We start from the raw sequence: 24248 nt of genomic DNA, 5'->3' as shown, positions 1-24248 counted from the left end.
CGCTAAGGGACATACCATCCCTGCAGCGGAGGAGGAGACAGGCTGGAGGGAGCACTGCCACAGCTGGCCAGTGTATATGGCTCCTACTGTTTTCAAAGCCAAACCCAAAAGAATAAGCTTAACAAAGACAGTAAATTAAATTAATTAGGCTGACTATAGATAGGCAGGTCTTTCCTGACTGAACAAAACATGTTTAAAGTGACCTAAAAAAGAAGAGTTAAGGAACCCAAGAAGTACGGTAGCCCTCGTTCACTTCCGCAATGGCCGAATGCCCAGCATACTGAATACGTAAAGCTCCAGCACTTCCTTGTATTGATGGAGCTTGCCATTCCTCCCAACTCAGGCTGGGCACACACCTTACAACCATCGCAAGACTTTTGTCTTGCGATGGTTGTAAGGTAATTAAAAAAACGTACGATCTGCCTACCTTGGACAGGCAGATCGTACTTGCGATTATCGCAAGCCACGCCCCCCTGAGGGGCGGTCTTCCGATGACCGCAATGCCGAACGGGCAGTGTGCGCTTGCGCACACCGGCCCGTCCGGCTTTTATCTTACGAACATGCTACACACCCGCCGAAAATCGTACGGTTCTCGGTGGGTTTTCGAACATGTTCGTAAGATAAAAGTCGTGCGACCGCACAGTAGTAGAGGTCGCACGGCTTCCACACACCTTACAATAATCGTACGATCGAGGGATTTCCAGCGATTATCGTACGATTATCGCAAGGTGTGTGGGCACCTTTACACACATTCCTATTGGCCAAAGAGCACCCATTATAGTGATGCGCCAATAGGAATTTTTTCAAAGGACTAAGTCACTTTGGGATTGTTCTTTTTCACTTTAACACTGCTTGATTACTCTCTGACGGCTACGCGCAAAACTATGGCAGTGAAAATCCACTAATGTCTGGCCTGCTATTCGTTATATGACTGGACTGCAAATTTCACAGCATAAACACTAATGGGGCAGCCCCTGATTTATGAAGCACTGCTCTGTAACTGTTTACAATGGGCTGAAAAAAATGCAAATGAAAAATAAAGACACATTACACTTTCCTGCGTAACATTAAACAGGAACAGAACTTTGAAAGCTGTGCTCATAATAGGCATCAAAGTGGCAAAGGACTAGTCACCAGTAATGCCTGTGGTATTCCGGCAGCTGATCTTTTCCCCATTACTGCCTTACCATGCTTGTTCTGCATTGTGTCTGTATGGAGACGACCACCTTGGTAGGGCCAGGGCTCCTTATGTTAGAGCCTTAAGCAAGGAGAACAGTCTTAAAATCTTACTCCAAATATCCTGAGTCTAGAAAGCAGGGAGGCAGAGCCTTAGATCTCACACTGAAGATGTACAGCTATAAAACAAAAAAGTAGTAAGCGCTCTACTCTGGTGAAAATTGGGAATATATAAAAGATTATTTACAGCATGTTAAACCCATCTTAATAAAAAAAAAAAAAAAAAAGTGGAAGGGCGGGGGGGGGGGGGGGGGGGGCGGTTGTGCAGCCTCCATAAACGGGGAGAGGAACCCCGTGTGCAAGAAAAAGAAAACTGGAAAAGGAAGCGCTACTACCCTGTTAAATGAGTATGGTGAAATGACTCACTGTTGGAAGTTCTGTATGCGACCAGAGGGTGGTGTTGCCCTCCCGGGGGGGAGGGGAGGGATGGGGGGGTTCTGGGTCAGAATACCCTGTTGTTCAATAGAACCAGTCTGGGGTGAGTGGTAGCTTGGGGATGATGATCGGGAAGTGAATGAGCGACGGTATGTGTTCACTCACTTCCTGATCAATAGAGCCGACCTGTGACAGTTTCAATGTCACACGTCGGCTCTAATTATGAGGATGAGTGGAAATCACTCACCTCATAATTCTCCTTTAAACACTGATAATGTGATTTTTTCCCCTTACTTAATTTTAGGTGCAAACGTTTCAATGAGTTACATCAATCAATGAGACATTTCCTTTCATTATCTACATTTACATGTGTTTAATGGGCTAAAAGGTTACTACAAGAACTATTGTAATGCATACAAAGCTCATATACAGTCAGTGACCACTGCAAACCAGTGAGATATGTGGCTCTAAGTCTAAACCAAAAAACATGCAGATATGGTTAAAAACTTTTCTGTGTGAACAAACATTCAAGTGGAGAAAACGAATGATATAAAATGTGCCCATGGACATTAGTAAACAGTAGGACTTGCATCTGGTCATTTAATAATGTCTTTAGATTTGGTATCTGTCGTCTCACAAGTGTACTTGCTTATCACAATGGAACAGACTTTTGACCTGCTTAATTGCATGATCTATCACCCAAGGGTGGTTGGTTGGGACTGTGTGGCCCTGCCCCACAGACATTAGTTTGTCTCCCAACTGTCATCTTACACCGTTGGCAATTGAAGTGACTTGGACTGTAAAATGATTGCTGATGTCAGATGTGTCAATATGTTCACACATTATAGGCTCTGACTTTAACCGAGAAAAGCAAAAGTACATCTAGATCAGGGGTGTCAAACTCAATTTAATCGAGGGCCGCATCAACATTATGGTTGCACTCAAAGGTATCTGTAAGACTATATAAATGTATGTAATCTTTATCATAATTGCCTCTGCATTGGATTATCACTGGTTTTAGTAATAACGTAATACCTAGATCTGAAAGTAGAAGTCTAGGAAATGGCCTGGTGGGCCGGATTCGGCCCCCGTGTCTTGAGTTTGACACATGCGATATAGATGATCAACCCCTTGTAAACGTGAGAGGTCAAAGAGAATGGCCAAATTTGTTCAAGCTGGTAGGAAATCCACAACTGCTCAAGTAACTGTTCTATACAGTGCTGTGGAAAGGAATATGTGTCCGTACAAAACGTCAAACCACAGAGGGTAGGCTAAAGCAGCAGAAAACCATGACTAGTGTTATATGTAATAAAGAAGGTAAATGAGTGAAGAAAGCTTTACTATAGTCTAATGAATCATATTAGGAAGGACAAAGAACCTGCTTCATTTGCCATGCCAGATGTAAAATACTAGACACACCTTAGAATTTTGCTATTAAGACTTTTATACCAGTACAAAGCTTCTGTTTATTTAAGTCTTCAGTATAATTAGTTGTGCCATGCTATTAACAGAGAGCTACTGTGTCCTGATCGATAATCCAACAGCATTTATAACCTTTACATCCTGCAGCAGCCACATCAATGAAATGATCCCTGTCAGGCGTCCATTCTTATGTTCTCGTGCCTGTCGCTATCATGAGATGAACTGAAGCCATCTATTTACATGTTCAGTTTAAATGACCTACATGTACCTAAATGTGTACATAGGCTGTGTGTAAAGTTCAAGATAAAACAGAGAAGCACTAGAATTTATAGGCAGCCTTGTGAAAAACGGAAATAATAACCAAGCTGCCCTTTTTACAATCATCTTATTTTCATGTATGTCAATACTCTACGTGAATATATTTAGCTTTACAAATAAAGCGCAAGCACAGACATATTATATAGAGTATATAAAAAGGGACAGGTACTTACATATTGAGTTTAGATGTCACTGTAGATTTATTGCTGTCATTCACAGAAACATGTAGTTTTAGTGGATCTGAGTTATGGGACTTTTTAGGACTGTCTGCTTCAGACTTCCCTCCCTGGATGCTCTCTTGTTTTGTCTTCTTGTCCTGCGAGAGAACACCTGCTGCTGTTGGGCTTATGCCCCGTACAGGATCACTCAAATCCTCCCCTCCGCTTCCAGTTAAGGATCCAGGCACACATGCTTTTTCCACGTAGGCGTCTTTTGTTGTAGAAACAAGAGCAGGCTGCTTAAACTCAGAGACTTTGGCAGCAGCTGCTACAGTCTGATTTCTAAACACAGGATCCCTGCTCTGTGCTTTGCGGACTGTTGGGGAAGAGGGAGCCCAGGCAGTCACAGTTTTTTTCCTCAGAGGGCTGGAGGCTGGGTGTTGCTGTTTATCTTTGTCTGATTCACCCTTGGGCGAATGTTTTGGATTAGCTCCCGCCTTTAGTTCTTGGTTGGCTGATACAGTGCCGTTAGACTCAGGTGACGGAGGTGCAGGTTTTATATTACTATCAGATATGGCTGATTTTTCCTGAATACCTGTAAAGCTACCTTCCTCGAAAACATCATCATGGAATACACTGTTTTCGGTTTTCTTCTCCTCATTCTGACTGCTCTGGGATTTTAATGAGCGCCTCTTCCTGTTTGGTTTTCTCTCCATTGTCTCTCCGCTGCTAGAGTTTCGTGTGGTAGTTGGAGAGTTTGTCCCAGGTTTACTTAAGTAGATATCAAATGTTAACACTTTTCCATTATTTGATTGTCCATTAGCACTGGAATTCCTGGGCTTGTCTTGTGGAGAACCTGTAAATACGTCACCTTCTGTTGGGCTGACAGCTGATGAGAGGTCACCACCACTTGCGTGTCTCCTTAAAATACTACTGCCACCTGCACTGTCTGGGGACAGATTTTGCTCGGCTGGTGGTGACCCTTGGTCCTGTGAATCCCCTTGCAATGTAACCTGGAACGGTGGCCTCGTAGAGTTTAATTTGTCTGTGCTTCCTGATTTTGGAAGCGGTTTATCAGATATTTTATATTTGGAGTCTGTCACTTTACCGGAGAACCTTGAAGTCTTCTTGGTCACTATTTTGGGGGACTCCTCTTTAGTAGTATTTGTTTCTTGTGAAAATACCTGAATTCTCCTCACGCTGAACTTGGTAGTTTCTCCATCTGTAGAGCTTCTTCTTCCAGGAGATTGCGGTACATTCCGTACACTTTTCTCATTACTGTTCTGGCGGATGACTTTAGGCGTCGAGTTTTTCTGACTAGTATCTGAAAATGTAGTAGCACTCTCACGACTTGTTTGCTGAAGCTCTGTTACCAGAGGTACAGTACTGGTCTGGGCATCAATTTTAGATGGTGAGCACTGTTCTCTACGCTCATTGCTGCTCAAAAATGCATTGGCGTGAACAGCAGGTCTTTCAATACTAGTTTGCTCAAGTTCCTTCTGTGTGTTTTCTGTATTCTGATCTGTAAGTGCAATATTACCATTACCATTTGTAGTCTCAATTTCTCTTCTACCTACAGCCAGTGCAGAATTCTTTGAGATGTGTTCGGTGAACTGATCTGATGCAGGTTCTACTTGAGCAAAGTTGCGTGCATGTGTCTGTACTTTGGCAGTGGAAGACACCAAGATAACTTTCTTTCGCTCTCTTACAACCTCTTTTTCAGACCTAAACGTAGTAACTGTCTTCTCAGTAGGGCTGGTGGGAGATTCAGGGACACCTTTGCTTTGTTTCTTTTTATTGGTGGTAAAGAATTTTTCAAATTTTCCAGGCTTCTTTGTCACATCTTTTTTAGGCAACTCTGTAGGTGATGCTTTAGACTGAAAAAAAGAAAAATAAATAAAAGTAGGTTAAAACCTTGTCTAATACAGAGGGAAATGCAACTATATAGCTATGTATATAAACAAAAGATGAAGTTTCCATGTACAGAGAGGGTGTAGACCTCCTCCCAACATACCTATGATAATCATTATTTACTTTTTATTTCACTGGACAATTCTGTACAGATGGCTTAGCAGCCAAACACATAGTATAAAAACTATGAGTCTCCATGCAGTTAATTTTTATGGACATTACTACACCTCCCATAATAAATAAACAGCATAAACACAGACCAGATAATGTACAGTTGTGAACAGCAGTTAATTAAATAATCCTTTACTGGAATTTCCTAGAAATCATTGTAGATATATATGATATTCTACATACGTTGTCAAATTTCTACCTTCAGCTAGATTTCTTTGTATTTATGGAATCTGCATTGTATAATGTAAGGCCTTGGTTCTCAACTGGTGGGTCGTGACCCAAAGGTGGGTCACGACCCCATGTTCAGTGGGTAGCTGCATGTCTTCCACTTTACTAGGTGAGCGGCTCCTCAGCCTCCCCCTAGTGCAGCACTGTCCATTCTTACACAGAGCAGCCATTCAAAATAGGCTGCCCGGTGCCGACTTTAGATGGGGTGGGCTGGGGGTATGGCCGCGAGGGAGCTCCATCCATACATACATTGCTTATAGCTCCCCCACATGTCCTGTAGAGGTAGGTGCCTGGACTGGAGTGACATCACATTCCGGTTCCCGGCACCTCTACAGGCGCACATGGGAGCTGTATAAGCAATGCACATATGGATGGAGCTCCATCGCAGCCCACACTGCCGTGTGTTCCATTGCAGTGCGACTCAATTCAATGACCGAGGACAAATGTGGGTCATGAGGTTACAGTTTGAGAACCACTGATGTAAGGGAATGCATATTAAACAAAAACACCTGTTTCTCAGCATTGGGAGACCACAACAGGTAGTTTTCGGTACAGGGCTCCAAGGGCTGAGAACAATTAAAAAAAAGATCTTCAGCTAACCCAATTGTAAATTTTGAAAAAATTACCTCTCTTCTAACTTCGTACTGCACTGCGTGGATTGGAAAGAAATAGTACAGGTGTGGGGTTTTTTTTTGCATCAACGCTAGCTTTTGGCACCATAGACTTCAATGGCAGAACATGAAAACTGCATGCAACATACATGTTTGTGTGTTTTAGCACATGACAACAAGCGCCCAAAAAAACACATTGCACATGAAAATATTCTGTACCCTAAGGCCCCATTCACACTAAGCGATTTATCGTGCGATTTTTGCTGCACGATATCGCGAGAAGTCGCCGGCCAATGCTATTCAATGGAGCTGTCTTAGCTCCATGTCGCCCGTCGCTCCAGCAGGACCCTTTTTCGGCTGATTTTGTGCGATTTTTCAATGGAGCCCGACGGTGAAGGTCGCGCTACCGTTGCCCCGAAAGTCGTGCTATCCTGGCCACGCGGATCCGCTGCAAAAGGTATGTCGCTTAGTGAGAATGGGGCCTAAAGGTATCCACTATTTTAAAAAGGAAATGGTAGTGAGATGCACTATAGTGGTAGGTCAGAGTTGAGAGTAATGACTGGATTTATCAGAAAACAATACGGTTTTATGGTAAACATCTGCACAGTTAAGTACAGTTTTATTGCCTGTGAACTTGTTCCTCGGTTATATCTGTATTAGATAAAAAAACAACATACTAAATAGCATTGCTGACGCAAATTAGCTGCTAGTGTTGTTAAGATTTTAGTGGTGTAAGGTCTCGTTTACACAGTACTTTTATATGTGGCTGGGGAATCCTGCGGCAAGAACCTGCAGATTCTTGCTGCAGGAATCCCAGGTATGTCCGTACAGAGGAAACTACTGTGCCTGAGGTGATGACAGGCTGACTGTGGCCGCATCTCTCCGTGGCTGTTCACATGTAATCGCACATGAAACGATTACCTGTGGAGATACATGATTGTCCCTGGACACAGACAAATTGCATCTAGGGACAATCTATCCCAAACCGTACGGAATTGTTCAATTTATGATTGCATGCTGACAGCCACGGACAGATGTGGCTGTAGTCAGCCTGTCATCAGAGCTGACAATGTCTGCATCTGTATAGACACATCTGGAAATTCTGGGATCTCCACCCGCACACAACAGCCCTATGTGCATGTAGCCTTAGTCATTCATTGCCTTATTGCCATTGGGTAGCTAACACACACAAGCAGCACACCCGGTGCAGGCCATCCTTCTCCCACCAGAGCCCCTCTCCTGCAGCTACAAAATTTCTACTCAGGGATACTAAGATACTAACATGTATTGCTGGAGAATGTGGGCAAACCTGGAAACAAGCAAAGAGATTTAGCTACAGGAAATCCTGAAAGTCATAAAATCTTTCATCAGACATGATGAAAGATCCAGCATCTGTCTGTTCTTGCTGTTTGTCAGAAACACACAATCAAATTCCAAATGTTTTTTTTCAGTTATTTTGCTGCATGCATTAGAGCTTTCAAAAAATCTTCATTGTCCTTAATGGCACACGAGTGCTTGTTATTATTTACTTTATTAATGCACTTGTTTCCTAACTATCACTATTGCACGCTGGATCACCGAGATCTCGCAGATCGGAATTTATCAAAACTGGAGCAGTTGCCCATGGCAACCAATCAGCTTCTCACTTCATTTTCTTCAGTTAAGCTTTGAAAATAAAAGAGAGAGGCTGATTGGTTGTTGTGCAACTGCTCCAGTTTTGATCAATTCCACTCACAGTGTTCAGTCATGCTGAAGAATTATGCAGATAAGATGGTGTTTATACACTACAGAAAGATTGGTTTCAGATCCTCCTTTAAACACACACATCGATTCAAGGAATGGCTGCACAGTGAAGATCTTCACCACATGCTTCTTTTTTATTAAAATCCAACCAACAGTATATTTTGATCCCCACCTGATGATCACTCACCACTAACGCGCTTCACCCATCCAGGCTTAGTTTCTACAATTAAGCCCGGATATGTGAAACCACGTACACTGGCCCCGACAGTGCTCACTGTTCATTCATGAAAGATCACTCAGCACTGGAGGGGTATGTGGGACTGCTTGTAAATATACAGCCCCAACAGATAGATTATAGCCCACAGCGCTGAGTAATCTATTATGAATAGCAGAGCTGGTCTCCAGAGAGGCCCCTGCTGCCAGAAACCAGCTCTGTCACTCAAAACTTTGTCTCCTTGTTAGCGGCATGGTAGGACAGAGGTTCTTAAACTGTCCGACCACACTGCTTGGCAATGGCAGAGAAGTGTCATATGCACCCTCGTGGATGAAATAAAAATGTACATTTTTTAGGGCTGTTACTGATTAAACTTTTCGTGTTCCATTAATCGAAATTTTTTTAAATCGATTAATTTCGATTAATTATAACGCACATACAGATTCAACTACATTGGCCTGTACACATACAGCACAGCAATGAAGTAATACAATTAACTAGGATCACACTAATCCAGCACGTTATTAATCTCATGTGCCCCACTCAATATGGCCGCCGCTTGAGTGGGGCAACTCAGAATAATAACGTGCTGGATTAGTGTGATCCTAGTTCATTTTATTACTTCATTGCTGTGCTGTATGTGTATAGGCCGATGCCTTGGCTGGCGCTCGTACAGAACAAGTTTCTTTGGCAAACCTCTTAGTTGTAACAGAACCGGAAGTCAGGCAGTCGCAGAACTCTCAGTTCTGCGTGTCGACAGATCACCGGCCCAAGTGGCTCCGTCGGCTAACGAAGGGAAGGGGGGAGGAGTCCGGTGACGTCACGGACATCGACGTCACCGGACTCCTCCCCTTCCCTTTGTTAGCCGACGGAGCCACTTGGGGAAGGAGTCCGGTGACAGTATGTGACATGGGGAGCTTAGATTGTAGGCTTCTTGGACAGGCACTGATGTGAATGTGCAGTATGTAAAAGCACAGCATTGTCAGCACTATAGAAATGATTTATTTAAACAGCTCTGGAAAAGCTTACGCTTATTATACGTATGAGTACTAGTTAACCATAAGCATTTAGTCCACATTATTTAACAGGATAGTTTGGGTGTGAATTAAAGATCCTCCCTGTACCACAGCTGTGAACAAAAACTGTAATGCCTAAAGCAGTGGATGATTTCATTTATTTTAGCTCTGCATCTAAATTATCTAAAACATCTCACGGGGGGCTTGTGGCATCAAAATGTAGTGTCACTCACCTCTCCGCCGGCTTCCGGGAGTCCCGTCAGAGATCCTGTGACGTCACAGACATCAACATCACCGGACTCCTCCCCCCTTACCTTCGTTAGCCGACGGAGCCACATGGGGAAGGAAGAGGAGTCCGGTGACGTCGATGTCCGTGACGTCACCGGATCTGCAACGGGACTCCCGGAAGCCCGCGGAGAGGTGAGTATTTTCATTAGCGATCAAAACATTTTTAATCGATCAAAAAGATTAACGCTTAATTGAGAAATTAATCGTTAATTTGCGCATCCCTAAAAATTTTTTGTGAGACTTATTTGAGAAGATATTTGCAAATCTGTAAGTAAACACATCTAAATGCATGTTTACAGACCATGAGATGCATTTTTTTAATGTAGGACCTTGCCAGCAAAATCCAAATGATTACGTCCATATGCATGAGCCTAAACAGATATGGTCACCCAGAAACACTTTTCAGGTTCCTCACATACTGTAAATAAAATGTTTACAATTAGCGCTTATTGATGATGTCCTTGCATAGCAATTCATAATGCCTTTTTGTGTCAGTAATAGTGATGTCGTTTTCTTTGAACTCTGGCACTTCTGAACAACCGCACTGCTCCCTCCTTCCCCATTCTGGACTCGGCAGAGAGGGACAGATCATTTTGATTAAGTTAGGCAGCCTGAAAATGAAATATATGCCAACCAACCTCCTCTGCATTGAAATTTTTGCAAAGTGCCATGCACCATGGAAATGCTGCCACCAGCACCATGGAAATGCATGGCACTTTGCAACGCAAGAAAACAAATGATGCTAATCCAGGGCAGGTGGGATCCATTTAGAAGAGGACAGAAATTTGCCTCCATCCAGGCCTGCTATGCCTCTCTTCCTCTGCCATGCTGCCTAAGCCAGCACACTGATGTGATAGTAGGACTCTGATGTAAAGGGGGGACTGAGGACTGAAGTGAAAGGGAGACACTGATATGAAAAGGAAGGGACTCTAATGTCAAATGGGCTCCTAATGTAAAGGGGGCTTTTGATGTGAAGAGGGACAGGCTCTGATGTAGGAGAGGACTCCTAAAAGGAGGCTCCTGGTGTAAAGTGGGTCTACTGATGTTGAGGGGGCTGGGCTCCTGATGTGAAAGGGGGGCTCCTGATGTGAAGTAGGCTCTTGGTGTTAAGAGGGGTTATGATGTGAAGGGTGGGTCATGATTTGAAGGTTGGGTCCTGATGTGATGGGGGAGTCCTTATATGAATGTGGGGTGCCTGATTTGAAGGCGGTATATTTGATGTGAATGGGGAGGACTCGTGTGAATGGGGATCCTGATGTAAAAGGGGGGACTTCTGATGTGAAAGGATGGGATTCAGATGTAAAAGAGCTGATTTTGCATTAGAGTGTGCCCTGACTGAAAACAGGTTGAGAAACCCAGTTCTAGAGGTGTGTAAGGGTGTATAGTTGTGTGCAGGGTTAGCTGAGAACATTTGTTTAATATACATTGTAATGTGGTTACACCCCTCTAGCTCCTTATATAATATACAAATGTCTGTCATTTGGATTTGAGCCCAGGCCTTCTTCCAGTTCTACTGGAGCCCATATAGACATCTAAAATGTGAACAAAGAAAAAAGGTACTAAGAGGAGTGGTAGCATTAGTATACTTGGGCCAAGTCAGCTTATCGAGACAAATGAAACACATCAAGATATAACATTGTCTGTCTTCATATCTCTATGATAACAATCAGGGTAAAATAGCCAGAGAATGTTAAGTTGTACAAAGACTGGAAAAACAGGTTATTGCATATCAAGACAGGAGAAATAAGTGCAAATGCAGTTTTGTATTAGAAATGCTGGAAATCCACCTCACATGCATTAATTAAAATTAATTATAAAGATGGAGGTTTTGGCATGGAATGGAAGAAAATGTTTTTAAAGTGGGTGTGTCTGTCTGTTAAAAGAAACATGGCCAGTACTTAATGTTTAAGCCCGCAGTGGGTGCACAAAAACTAAACACCATAGTGAGCAAAAGTAAGTGCATGACAACACACACAAAAATGTCCACTAGTGTGTGTCTCATGGTCCATCTCCCGAAGATATAGGGCCCTATCCCTGACTCCCTGGGACACAAGGCCCTTGACAGGGGCAGAGCACTCTTGCCCACCTAGCCAAAGCCAAGTTGGACCCATTTCTCTGGTCAGCTGAAGCCAACCACTGAGTACTAGGTTATGGGCTCTCCCAAAGAGAAACCCCCAGTATTGGGGAAGAAGGAACCTGATGTTCACACATATTCCCCCTAGACTTCAGGGCAGGTGCGAAGACCCACACCTTCCATCCTTGGAGTGAAAAATACACACATAAAAAACGAACAGACAGTGGAGAAAATGAAATAAGTACCAAAGTGCAAGACAATGACTAGGCCTTGCGGCACTTGTGAGACTAAAGCCAAATTTTTTTTTTCCCATTATGGATAAAAGAGTTAATCTGTGAGCTTTTCTTTGCTATTCCTGTCCAATAAGCACAACAGGAAGTAAGAAGAAATCCCTCCAAAGTGAGGAAATGTTGTCATGTTCCAATGTCCCCATTGGAAGCTTTTCACTCTATTACTGTTCTGGTGACAACTGCAAATTTGGGATTTCCTTTCAGTTTTACTCTTGGTGATAACAGTCATTAGGACAAACAGAGAGGGTGAATCTCCATAACCAAGATACAGTCAGCAATAAAAACCTGATAAGTATTCTAATCCCTCTTCACTCTATCCAAATCTTTTATAGAGTTTTGGCATTGCACTCCACTTTTGTCAATGGAGCAGGTCCAACATTTCTCATCCAGTCAGCTGCAGTCACTGTTTATGCATTCTGACACTAGCACAACCTCCACTATCAGAATACAATAGCGAGGCTAAACAGTGTGGATAGATCAATTTCTCTCATTCAGCTTGTGGGGCTGAACAAGAAAAAAATTATGTGTATGGCCAGCTTTGGATATAAACCAAGTGGTGTATTCTGGTTTGGGGCTGCCCTAGGCAAGACGAAACTAGGGCAACCCCCAACTAAATCTGCAGGATCTCAGGGGGGCTGTGCCGGATCTGTGGTGGGCTCTGCCATAGAGCCCACCACAGATCCTGTAAAGCCCCCGAGACCCTGCAGAGCCCACCACAGATCATTCACACCCCCCGAGACCTTGCAGACCGGTGCAGGATGTGTGGTGGGCTCTGCCCAACATAGACCCCACCACAGATTCTGTTCAGCCCACCCGAGACTCTCAGGTGGGCTGTGCAGAATCCATGCTGGGCTCTGCAGGGTCCCTTTAGCAGCAGTGTGATCATCTTACCTGCTGCTTGGTCCCCGGCCTCCTCCACCGCTGGACTGGTATCGCAGGACCTGGCCTTCTACGCCGCCCGACGGCTCTTTGGTGACCCGGTGTTCTTTCAAGAATGCACTGGCTTCCTGCGGTGCCACCCCGGCCCCGCCCCTTCCTGACCCGACATCGTCCCAGCCTTGCCCCGCCCCCTCCTGCTGCTTCCTCTCTCCCCCTCCTGCTGCTCCGTCTCCTCTGCCTCTTCCACCTCCTCGCCGCTTCCTCGCAGACTCCGTCCTTTCACTCTTCCGCCACCTGAAATATGCCGCCCAAGGCGAACACGTTGTTTGCCTCGCGGCAGATACGCCCCTGTATAAACCAGGCTGTGTCCAATATTGATGTCAGACAACCAAATGCAAAATAAGAAGAGGGTTATATAATCCTTCGGTTACACAAATGACGTTTATTTAGAGATCCTCAGAAAAGAATTTCACTCAATAAAATGAGAGAATGTAAAAATATCTAAGAATTGTCTCCTAACCTGACTGTACCAGAAGTTAACTTGCACAAGTAGAAAAGCTGAAAAGAGGTTACATGGGCTGTATATGATACTTCCACTAGTCAAGGATATCATTTACCATGGAAGCCAACACAAACAGCATACGTTTTATGATGAGAAACAATTCGTACAACTGTCATATTAGCAGACGTTAAACTGACATACATCAGCCGAGCAGTAAAACCCAATAGCCAGCCCTAATGATTCATCAGACAACCTAATGGAAGGACAAATGCTCAACATGAGAAATGACTAACCAATTAATAGGACATGTCATCATCAGTAAAGATTGTATTCATCAGGAATGAAAAAGCTAAATATCTTGTAAAAAGTAGCATTTCAAACACCAATGTGATTCAAGTCAACTCCTGGTGCTGTATTTTAATAGTGCACATCCCTTACTAGCTTAGTAATTTGTATAACCTGTAATAACATGGAAAGATCTTTCTTTAATTTTGTGATTGAAAATCTCTCTCTCTCTCTCTCTCTCTATATATATATAGTATACACAGTATATATACACCTGTATATCTATAATCCCTGGCAGGCACAGCTACTACAGTGTATTACAGAGTCGCTTGGGTCCTAAAACAGCCGCTGTGCTGAGCGACTTCCCTTGCCCTTTTCTCAATGAGTACTACGTGTTCTCTGATTGGATGAATGACGTTGCACCACTGTACTGTATCTATGGAGGAGCAGAACTGTCACCCTAATGGTATCCTATAAACCTATACGTGTCTTAGGACTATTACCCCCCTCTCTACTTATCTCCATGACATGAGTGGTGTTCTGTAGTTCACAGAGGTGAACTCGGTAGCACTAATAACTAGGGACGCACCAATACCGAGTATTAGTGCTCCGATGCCTGGCCCGATACTTGAGCTTCCGGTATCAGGAAGCTGGCAGCGCGTCATTACACGCTGCCCAGCTTCCTGATTGGCCGGGAAGCCGGCTCCATGCTCCCTCATCACTTGTGACAAGGGAGCATGGAGCCGGCTTCCTGGCCAATCAGGAAGCTGGGCAGCGTGTCATTACACGCCCCCGGCTTTCTGATTGGCCAGAAAGCCAGCTTTAAGCCCCCTTGTCACCTGGTGACGAAGTAGCATGGAGCCGCCTTCTCGGCCAATCAGGAAGCCGGGCGCCATGTAATGACGCGTTGCCCGGCTTCCTAATTGTCCAGCTTCTCGACCAATCAGGAAGCCGGGCAACGCGTCATTACACGGCGCCCGGCTTCCTGATTGGCCAGACAGCCGGCTCCATGCTTTCTCGTCACCTCGTGATGAGAGAGCATGGAGACAGCTTCCCTGCCAATCAGGAAGCCGGGTGGTGAGTTTTTACATGCTGCCCGGCTTCCTGGCTAATCAGGAAGCCAGGTTGCGGATCATTACACGCCGCCTGGCTCCCTTAATGGGACTTCCGGTATCGGTGAGTAATGGAAAAAGAAATATCGGTACTCGTACTCCATACTGAAAAACCGGTATCGGTGCATCTCTACTAATAACACTATTTGAGATTTACAGTGGCACAGAAGAAATGATGAACATACTTGATCTCTGGCAGGATTAATAGGTATAGTTGGGCACTTATTGAACAGATAAAATGATATGGGATGCTTTCAATGGTATATTTAACCCCCCAAAAGGGGGCAAAAAGGAAGTTTATTGTTCGTGGGTTTACATAGACTTTAATAGCAATGCTAAGTTTCTTCCCAATGTCTGAGAGAGGAACAGAAAGGTCTGTGAACACAGATCTGCATTCTTCAGAGAAGTGTTTATTAGAACGATACAGGTCTCACACATATGACAATTATGAAGGCTCCGTAGACCACTGTATACAGAATGTATAAACAATATATGTACTAGGTGACAAAAGATGCACAGAAATGTAAGGTCAGAACCCAACCAACTGTTGATTAAAGATTTAACTATACACGTTCATAACTGACCCTGACCGATCCATACTTTTTGTACCTGTGTAAAACTCCTAGTATAATGCAGCAAGCAACCTAAGCAGTACAATATCCCTCTTGTAAAAAGTAAAAAGCATGGGGAATTTTTATAATCTGTTTTATTGCTGTCTTTGTCCTCATTGGGGAGATTTTTTCCACTTCCTGTCCGGGAGACACAAGAGGAAGTGAGAGGCTAAACTCTCAAAAGTGCTGGAAAACCAATCCTTGACAGCTGTCACCAGAACAGGTTCCCCCTTTGGTAGATTGTTCTTCTCTCCTTTCTAATATTCACCAGGACAGAAAGTGAGAGTGAACTTTCTATACATGACCACAGCAATAAAGACCCAACAGAGGTTCTGTCCCTTTCCCCAATCTATGCACACATAGAAAAATGTTTTGGGTGGAGTTGCCCTTCGCATAACTGCTTCCCATTACCTGTTGTGTAGGACGAGTGCCATCTGCCATGAACTTCTGTACGGTTAGAATCATTGTAAACGGGATCATTTCTGTCTGAATGATTAGTTCTTGTCCACTTCTGACAGTGAAATATAACATTCTGTATATCAGACCAGAAAATGTGTTTATTCTGGGCAGAAATCTAAAGGGAACTTGTGGGGATAGAAATGTGGCAGCTGCCATTTTTAACTTGTTTTTAAACATGCAGGTTCCTAGGCTGTCTCACTCATTCTGTCACTACTTTGAAAGGCAATGTCATAGTACAGTAATGCAGGAAAGGAGTGCAGATTTCAAGCTTATCTCAGGGCTCCTCTTTTCCTCCAGCACCCCCCTCCCCCAGTTCCAGCACCCAACATGTACTTTTTTTTTTTAAACTTACCATTAGGGATGAACTCAGGCTGGGACCAAACCTGAGCTCCTCGGAACCCGAAAGGAACATGGGGTCACCTGCCCGAGCAGGTGTGACTCAGGGCGTTCCCGTCCCCACATAAACTGTACATATTGACCTTATATAGCCACATTCCTATATTAGGTCAATGTTTTGACTAAATATAGTCATATGGCCATATAAGGTAAATGACATCACAGCCCTTTGCTTACGTGCAGCTGTGTGCAGGGAATTCCCCACTTGCATGTGATTGGGTGGCAGCCAGGTCCAGAGGTGCTCAGGTTAGGACCAGGTTTAGTCTAAATCTGAGTTCATCCCTACTTACTATGTTCAGATGTCTTCAGACTGGTCACATAATGCGCAGGGTCCTTCCTAAAGACTGAGGACATCTGGTGACAAAGAAATTACTGGGGGGCGGGGCAGCACTAGACAGGAAGTGAATATTGTTTTACCTGCTGCTGGGGACCTTTTTGTTTTTGTTAAACAAAACTGAGCTGCAAGCTTTTTTAGGTCACTGAATCACAAAGCAGTGAAGCCAGGATTGGGGTGACAGCCTTTTTTCCTTTTTAACCACCTCACTCCCAGCTACATGCACCCCCTTGAGGCCTTGTTCACACATCCTAACACATGCTTCAACAGGCATCAAAACACTTGGCATCTTATGGTTTTTAATGGGTCTGGGTCACATACATGCACTGCAGCGCGTCAAGGAAAATATTTTAGGTAAATTTTTTGATTGGCTGATGTATGTCCTCATAAAAGTCAACTGGAGTGCATGAAAATGCATGATCCTCACTTTTCTTATATGTGATTACCGAGACCCATTTCTGGCAACAGGCCATCCATCTCCTCTTGACCTAGTTACATTTAGAAAATCACCTCCCTAGATGCTAAGCACATCATTTGCTAAAACATGCAACAGTGCACAAAAATGGAAGCACGTAAGTGTGAAGCCAGCCTGTAGGGTACATTCACTGCCATTTACCTGCACCAGATCAATGCCAGTCACGCATAGAAAACAATTGTTTCCTATGTGCCCCGTTCGCACCACAATGCTGGTGTGATGTGTGGAGCATTGCAGAAAAATGCAGACATGCACCAGAGCTCCCCTGGTGTCATCACTGGGCACCACACCATAGTTAAAAATGAATTAAATGTAAATAATAAATGTTAATTTGATTTATTTTGAAGGTGGACAGTGATTTGTGCTGTTACAGTACAGGGTGACCCCCCACACCCTTAAACTAAGCATGCAGGCAATTCCCAAGGCTTGCAAACTTACAATATAACAATACTGTACAGTCAGTGCTGTTGATCTTAGTAATCACCTTAAAAGTGCATAGTTTACATGGAGGTTGTGTGTTATGTAGGCTCCCTATAGCTCTTCTAATCTCTTCCCACAATCTTACCCTTGTGTTACCTGTCTTGTTGGCAGACTTTATTTGTCATTCGATTGTCAGCTCTTAGACTAGACCAGGATTGCTGGGGATTTCCTATCTCCTCTATGAAGTCCTATAACAGCAGCCCATGTGGTATAATGAGGGCACAGTGCGCCCTCTAGTGGTGACTATCCCGCACAGCACGCTGTTATTACACCCAGACGGAGACGAGTCCGTTGGAATGTTCGGCGGGAAATGCAGTTTATGTACTTTTAACTTTATGGACACACGCTGAAAGTAATCAAAACAACAATAAAGTTCTCAGTGCTTGGAAAAGAAACCCTATTAAACCTACAAATATGTACTAATGCACAATATACTTACAGGCTGACATAGTTCCGTCTAGTAAGAGTAGGTGTGCAGGCACAGCGTACTTTGAGGGAAGAATATGCTGCAGGCAATAAAAGATCCTCTGACGTGTCCAGTGTATAGGAAGAGATGTAAAGGATTCATACACAGGGGCCGCACTCATTCCTCTACCTGTGTGCACCTCATACCAGGGCAGAAGGAATGTCACACATACACTGAGGACATGGCTGAGTCCAGCGGGGAGGAGCGGGATCCAAAGTACACAGCTCTACATAGCCAGGCCTGGCACTGACCCAATCACTACCAGTAGGAGTAAACCTCATACACCGAGCAATCTATGCCTGGCACTGACCTCAATCACTACCAGGGAGGTGTGCACCTCATACAGGGAGCAATGTATTGCTGGCACTGACTCCGATCACTACCACCCAGATAGCAGGGATAACTTGCCACAAACTTGTGATAGGGTTAAATTGTAATTCTTGTTAACTTGCTGCACACATTCCTGGCAGGTTGTAGACTTGCAGAACACTTGCAGCACAAGTTCTAGTTGTTTGTGTTGTTTGTTTTCTGTGAATTTGTAGCAAATTTGCTTGGCAAGTCTACAGCAAGAGTCTCGCAGGTCTTAGCAAGAGCTCTGCAAGCTCGCTGGTCTGCAGACTTGCTGTTATTGTGCAACAAAATTGTGAAGCTTGGCAAGTCTGCAATAGTTTAGCAAGTCAAATTCAAACTTGCAGCACAATTGCTTGCTATCTGGGCAGGGAGGAGTACCCCTATCACTACCAGGGAGGTGTACACCTCATACAGGGAGCAATGTATTGCTGGCACTGACTCCGATCACTACCAGGGAGGAGTACACCTCATACACCAACCAATCTATGCCTGACACTGACACCCAATCACTACCAGTAGGAGTACATTTCATACACCAAGCAATGTATGTCTGGCACTGACCCCAATCACTACCAGGGAGGAATACACCTCATACACCGAGCATTGTATGCCTGGCACTGACCCTCGATCACTACCAGTAGGAGTACACCTCATACACCGAGCAATGCATGCCTGGCACTGACCCCGATCACTACCAGGGAGGAGTACACCTCATACACCGAGCAATGTATGCCTGGCACTGACCCCGATCACTACCAGTAGGAGTACACCTCATACACCGAGCAATGTATGCCTGGCACTGACCCCGATCACCACCAGTAGGAGTACATTTCATACACCGAGCACATACACCGAGCAATATATGCCTGCACTGACCCCGATCACTACCAGGGAGGAGGTATATTCTTTTCAGTGGCATACAAGTGATTGGTCGGCTCTACAGCATCCCAAACTTGTTGTGACAGACAGGCGCTAGCTGTGAAGAAGGATACCAAGATCACAAATGCTGCAGCAGCTTCGGCCACTTTATTAGGTACACCAGTTCAATTGCTTGGTAACACAAATTGCTACTTGCTGAAGTTCAAACCGAGCATCAGAATGAGGAAGAAAGGGGATTTAAGTGACTTTAAACATGGCATGGTTGTTGGTGCCAGACGGGCTGGTTTGAGTATTTCAAAAACTGCTGATCTACTGGGATTTTCATACACAACCATCTCTCGTGTTTACAGAGAATAGTCCGAAAAAGAGAAACTATCCAGTGAGTGGCAGCTCTCTGGGCTAGAATACCTTGTTGATGCCAGAGGTCAGAGGAGAATGGGCAGACTGGTTCAAGCTGATAGAAAGGCAACAGTAACTCAAATAGCCACTTGTTACATCCGAGGTATGCAGAATTCCATCTCTGAATGCACAACACGTCAACCTTGAAGCAGATGGGCTACAGCAGCAAAAGACCACACCGGGTGTCACTCCTGTCAGTTAAAGGAGAACTATGAGGTGAGTGCTTTTCACTCACCTCATAGTTCTAGCCGACCTGTGACAATGAGACTGTCACAGGTCGGCTCAGTAGATCGGGAGGTGAGCGAACACATATTGGCGTTTGCTCCCCTCTCGATCCTGTCACGGCTCTCTGCCGTGACAGGGGAGGGGCTGGATTCCCCCCTCCCCACACCGATCCGCCAGCGATGACTGGCGGAACGGACGGGGGAGGGTACAGCTGGCTCTGCCTCTAGATAGGCAGAGCCCGCTGTCACTCACACAGCTGGGCGGATCCCGGCACAATTGTCGGGCTCCTCTTCAGCTGCGACTTCTCAGTTTCTAACAGGAAACGGAGGCTGCAATTCGCACAGGCTCACCAAAATTGTAAAATAGAAGATTGGAAAAACGTTGCCTGGTCTGATGAGTCTTGATTTCAGCTGCAACATTCAAATGGTAGCGTCAAAATGTGGCGTAAACAACATGAAAGCATGTATCCTTCCTGCCTTGTATCAACGGTTCAGGCTGCTGGTGGTGGTGTAATGGTGTGGGGGATATTTTCTTGCCACACTTTGGGCCCTTAGTACCAATTGAGCATCGTTTAAATGCTACGGCCTACCTGAGTATTGTTGCTGACCATGTCCATCCCTTTATGACTACAGTGTACCCATCTTCTGATGGCCACTTCCAGCAGGATAATGCACCATGTCACAAAGCTCACATCATTTCAAACTGGTTTCTTGAACATAACAATGAGTTCACTGTACTCCAATGGCCTCCGCACTCACCAGATCTCAATCCAATACAGCACCTTTGGGATGTGGTGGAACGGAAGATTCATATCATGTGCAGCTGACAAATCTGCAACAACTGTGTGATGCTATCATGTAAATATGGACCAAAATCTCTGAGGAATGTTTCCTAACACCTTGTTGAATCTGTGCCACAAAGAATTAAGGCAGTTCTTATACCACATTCACACTGAGCGATTTGTTGCGCGATTTCAGCTCAGAAATTGTTCAAACTTCAGCTCAATGTAGCTTGTACAATGCATTTCAATAGAGCTGTTCAAATCTCACAGCTCAATGTCGCCTGTAGCTTGTTGCTCAAGCTTGTCGCTGGAACATAACCTATTTTTCGGCGGATTTTGTGCGATTTGGCCCAATAGACTTCAATGGTGTAGCTCATTGTCGCGCTACAGAAGTGTCACTTTTGCACAGAAATATAAGAAGGAACATAAGCAGGAAATAAGAAGAGGAATTATGTCACATCAAGAGCGCTTTTGATTGGTTACAGCCCAATGTAGCAGCTACAAAGTCCCTGCCAAAAGTCGCACTGCAGTTCAATGTCGCTCAGCTTTTTTTGATGTAGCTCAGTGTGAAAGGGGTCTTAAGGCAAAGGGTGGTACAACCCGGTACTAGTAAGGTGTACCTAACAAAGTGGCTGGTGAGGTGAAGACATTACAGTTACAATACAATTCAAGACAAGATGGTAAGGATATATATACACATATACATGTGTGTATACTGTATTTATATATATATAGATCTATATCTATATACACATACATACACACACACTTAATATAATATGGATGGAACATGGTGTTAAAGGTGGAAGCAGCCTTCTTTGGGGCCTGATCTCAGCATGTCTGTTGAGCTATATGGTGTGAACAACTGTTTGTTTACTATGTGCACTTTGCACACCATACATGTGTGATAGTGTGCAGAAAAAAAACGCAGCTCAACGGACACAGCGTGGACAAGCCCTCCAAGTAAAACTCCAAATTGCTGAGAAGAAAAAATCCCCAAGTCAAATTGCAAGGCTCTTTCTGAAGGATCTGTGTCTTTATTCAACCTCACCTACGGAACTGATTCTTACCTGCTCCTTTTCTATATATACTGAGAGAGACCACTGTAGTGACTTCCTCAAGCTGTATGCTAAGTGACAGGTTTTTTTTTTGCTATAATCACAAGATCGGTCCCAGTATTGGTAGACAGACACCCTGTAATTACTGTATATCCCCTGGTTAATGCAGTGATAACAGGCTCAGTTAATGTAAAGACAGAATGCAGAAATGCAGCAAGGCATGGACATGAACCATCAAGAAGATTTCTGGGGAATTCCATACATACAGTACCGCTGTCATGTTTGCATGTTTAACAAGGAAGCAATATATGTAAATGTCACTGGAGTCTATAGTTTGGTGTGCATTTGGCTACTCACCAACCTCTTGTCTGCTCTTTTGGTTACTAGACAATACTATACTACTTTTTTTATTCCTGAGAAGCTGTCCGAGCGTACAGCCGACTGTACGCGCGGAGCCGCTCTAAACACAAAAAGCAAAGCACTTCAATGTGCATCATTCACACCATTGCAGGGCCCCCGAAATAGTGCAAGCGATATAAGCCGGCGGATTCCGCACATTTGAGGCTATTTAGTAGCCGCAAACGAGTGGCATCCGCGCGGATTGAAAAACATAAGCGTTTTCGTCCCGCACGGCCTTCCGTACCGAAACCGCAAACGCTGTGTGTGAATGCTAAAGCTGGCTATACACCAGTACAATTTTGTTTGAACATTTTATTTTTCTGTTTGTTCGGTTTTCTAATGGTCAGCGGTATCTAAATCGACATTCGTAGTGACGCGGACAATCAAAGGAGCAGGTTGGAAAATGTTCTTGTTTCTTATCTGAACAAATAGAATTCTAACAGTGAATGTGATTTGTGCATATTGTAATGCACATGTGCTAGGCACAAAACAAACCGGTATAAAACATCTGTGATTTTATTCAAGTTGCACAGGGGTGGGCAATTCATTTTCTCAAGGGGACACATGAGAAACTGGGATTGTTGTTGAGGGCCGAACCAGTAGGCTGAACTTAATTCTGCTCATTCTAAATTTTATTCAAAGTAGTAAAATATATGGTCCCCGTTAGAGTGCCACCTTACATTGTTTGACCCCTTTAGAGTGCCCCTTTATATTATTGTCCCCACATACCTTAGTTTACTAGAAGGTGTTGGTGGTCCATCCTCCTGTAATGCTGGGTGCAGAGAACACATTTGACGTCACCTGCCGGCTGTCCTAGCAACCAAAGACTGCAGAGGAAGTAGACACCTGATGTCAATGGTTGCTAGGATACAAGCGGTCCTAGCAACCAACAACTGAAGAGGAGGGGGGCCCGAGGTGAGCCATGGCTGGCAGCGGATGCACCAACCTTGGAGGCTGGGGCATCAAATGTCAGCCAGCCTTAACTGAGCGCAGGTAGGCTATCGTGGTCTGGACAAAACCGCCACTGGTCCGTATTCGTGTGGTGAGATGGAAAGGGAAAGCCAAGGTGGTGCCACTGAATGCTCAGATGAACAGCTTCAAACAAGTCTATAAGAACATTCAAATAGAAACTTGGGACTTTTTTAATGGATTCACACAGACAGCACTGTTTGGGTATTCAGCAGCCGCAGAAGCAAAAACTGCTGAATACAATAGCCAGCAGCAGGGATTTCTCTATCTGTGCTCTGTAGAATCTAATGATTTCTTTTGTTTGGTGTATGGCCACCTGATCTGATTTCAGGCCCACTTTCATGAATGTAATACATTCACAACTTTGCACACCTTTGCACTAGGGTTGCCAACTGTCCAGGATTCACCCGGACAGTTTTGAATGCTCTGTCCAGGTTTCATGGCAGCTGAAACCCAGACACAAGCTGTCAGGCAGACAGGGGCAACCAAAATTAAGATAGGGGCTACTGCCCCCCCCCCCTGAAAATAGCTTAGACTGTGATATTTACATATTAATGGGTAGTGCTATTTAAATATAAGCCGCGACTCATTCTCCCCCCAAAAATTCCGTCCGTCGCTAGAGTGTTCGGGTTTTACTGGAAGAAAAGGTGGCAACCCTACTTTGCACATAGCTCAAGGTCTGCTGGAATATAGTTATGACTGGCTACAGTGCTCCAAATAAAGCAACCAACATGAAAGACATGAGAACAGCTTATAAACATAAAAGGTTTTGTGTATTACGATACCATAAAGTGCAGCGATATTTCCCTTGCCATGCTTTCTATAGCCCATAAACACGTTTTATACATGAAGCTTGGCCATTGCTGTATGGAAACATTCATTTGGCGTGCTGGATTAGAAAGGGAGGAGTAATCTTGCCTAGGGCTCATTCCAGGGGTGCCCTCCTCCCCGTTCCATAATAAAACTCCCTCTGGAGATATACTAGACAGCTTCTCCAACATAGGTGTGCCCTGTAATGTCAACACAGCGCTGAGTGAAGCTGACTTCCTGCCAGCGTTAGCTGAGACACTACACAGCAAAACACCACAACAGCATGCAGTAATAGAGCCAAGCTTCTGACACACAGTAGGTCT

At 44.4% G+C, this 24248-nt stretch overlaps 1 protein-coding gene across 1 annotated transcript in view; it reads right to left on the bottom strand.

The window, feature by feature from the left end:
• Positions 1-24248, bottom strand: part of AIM1 (absent in melanoma 1) — a 106039-nt gene that overhangs the window by 66398 nt on the left and 15393 nt on the right. Inside the window, exon 2 of the mRNA XM_018553520.1 lies at positions 3525-5386. Coding sequence (XP_018409022.1) covers positions 3525-5386 — 1862 coding nt within the window. The remainder of the gene's footprint in view (positions 1-3524; positions 5387-24248) is intronic.

The sequence above is a fragment of the Nanorana parkeri genome, unplaced genomic scaffold (genome assembly GCF_000935625.1).
Source record: "Nanorana parkeri isolate BGI_ZX_2015 unplaced genomic scaffold, ASM93562v1 scaffold123, whole genome shotgun sequence".
In the NCBI taxonomy this organism is placed as follows: domain Eukaryota; kingdom Metazoa; phylum Chordata; class Amphibia; order Anura; family Dicroglossidae; genus Nanorana; species Nanorana parkeri.
Note: the sequence above shows the minus strand (reverse complement) of the source record. Positions and strands in the feature narration are given on the sequence as shown.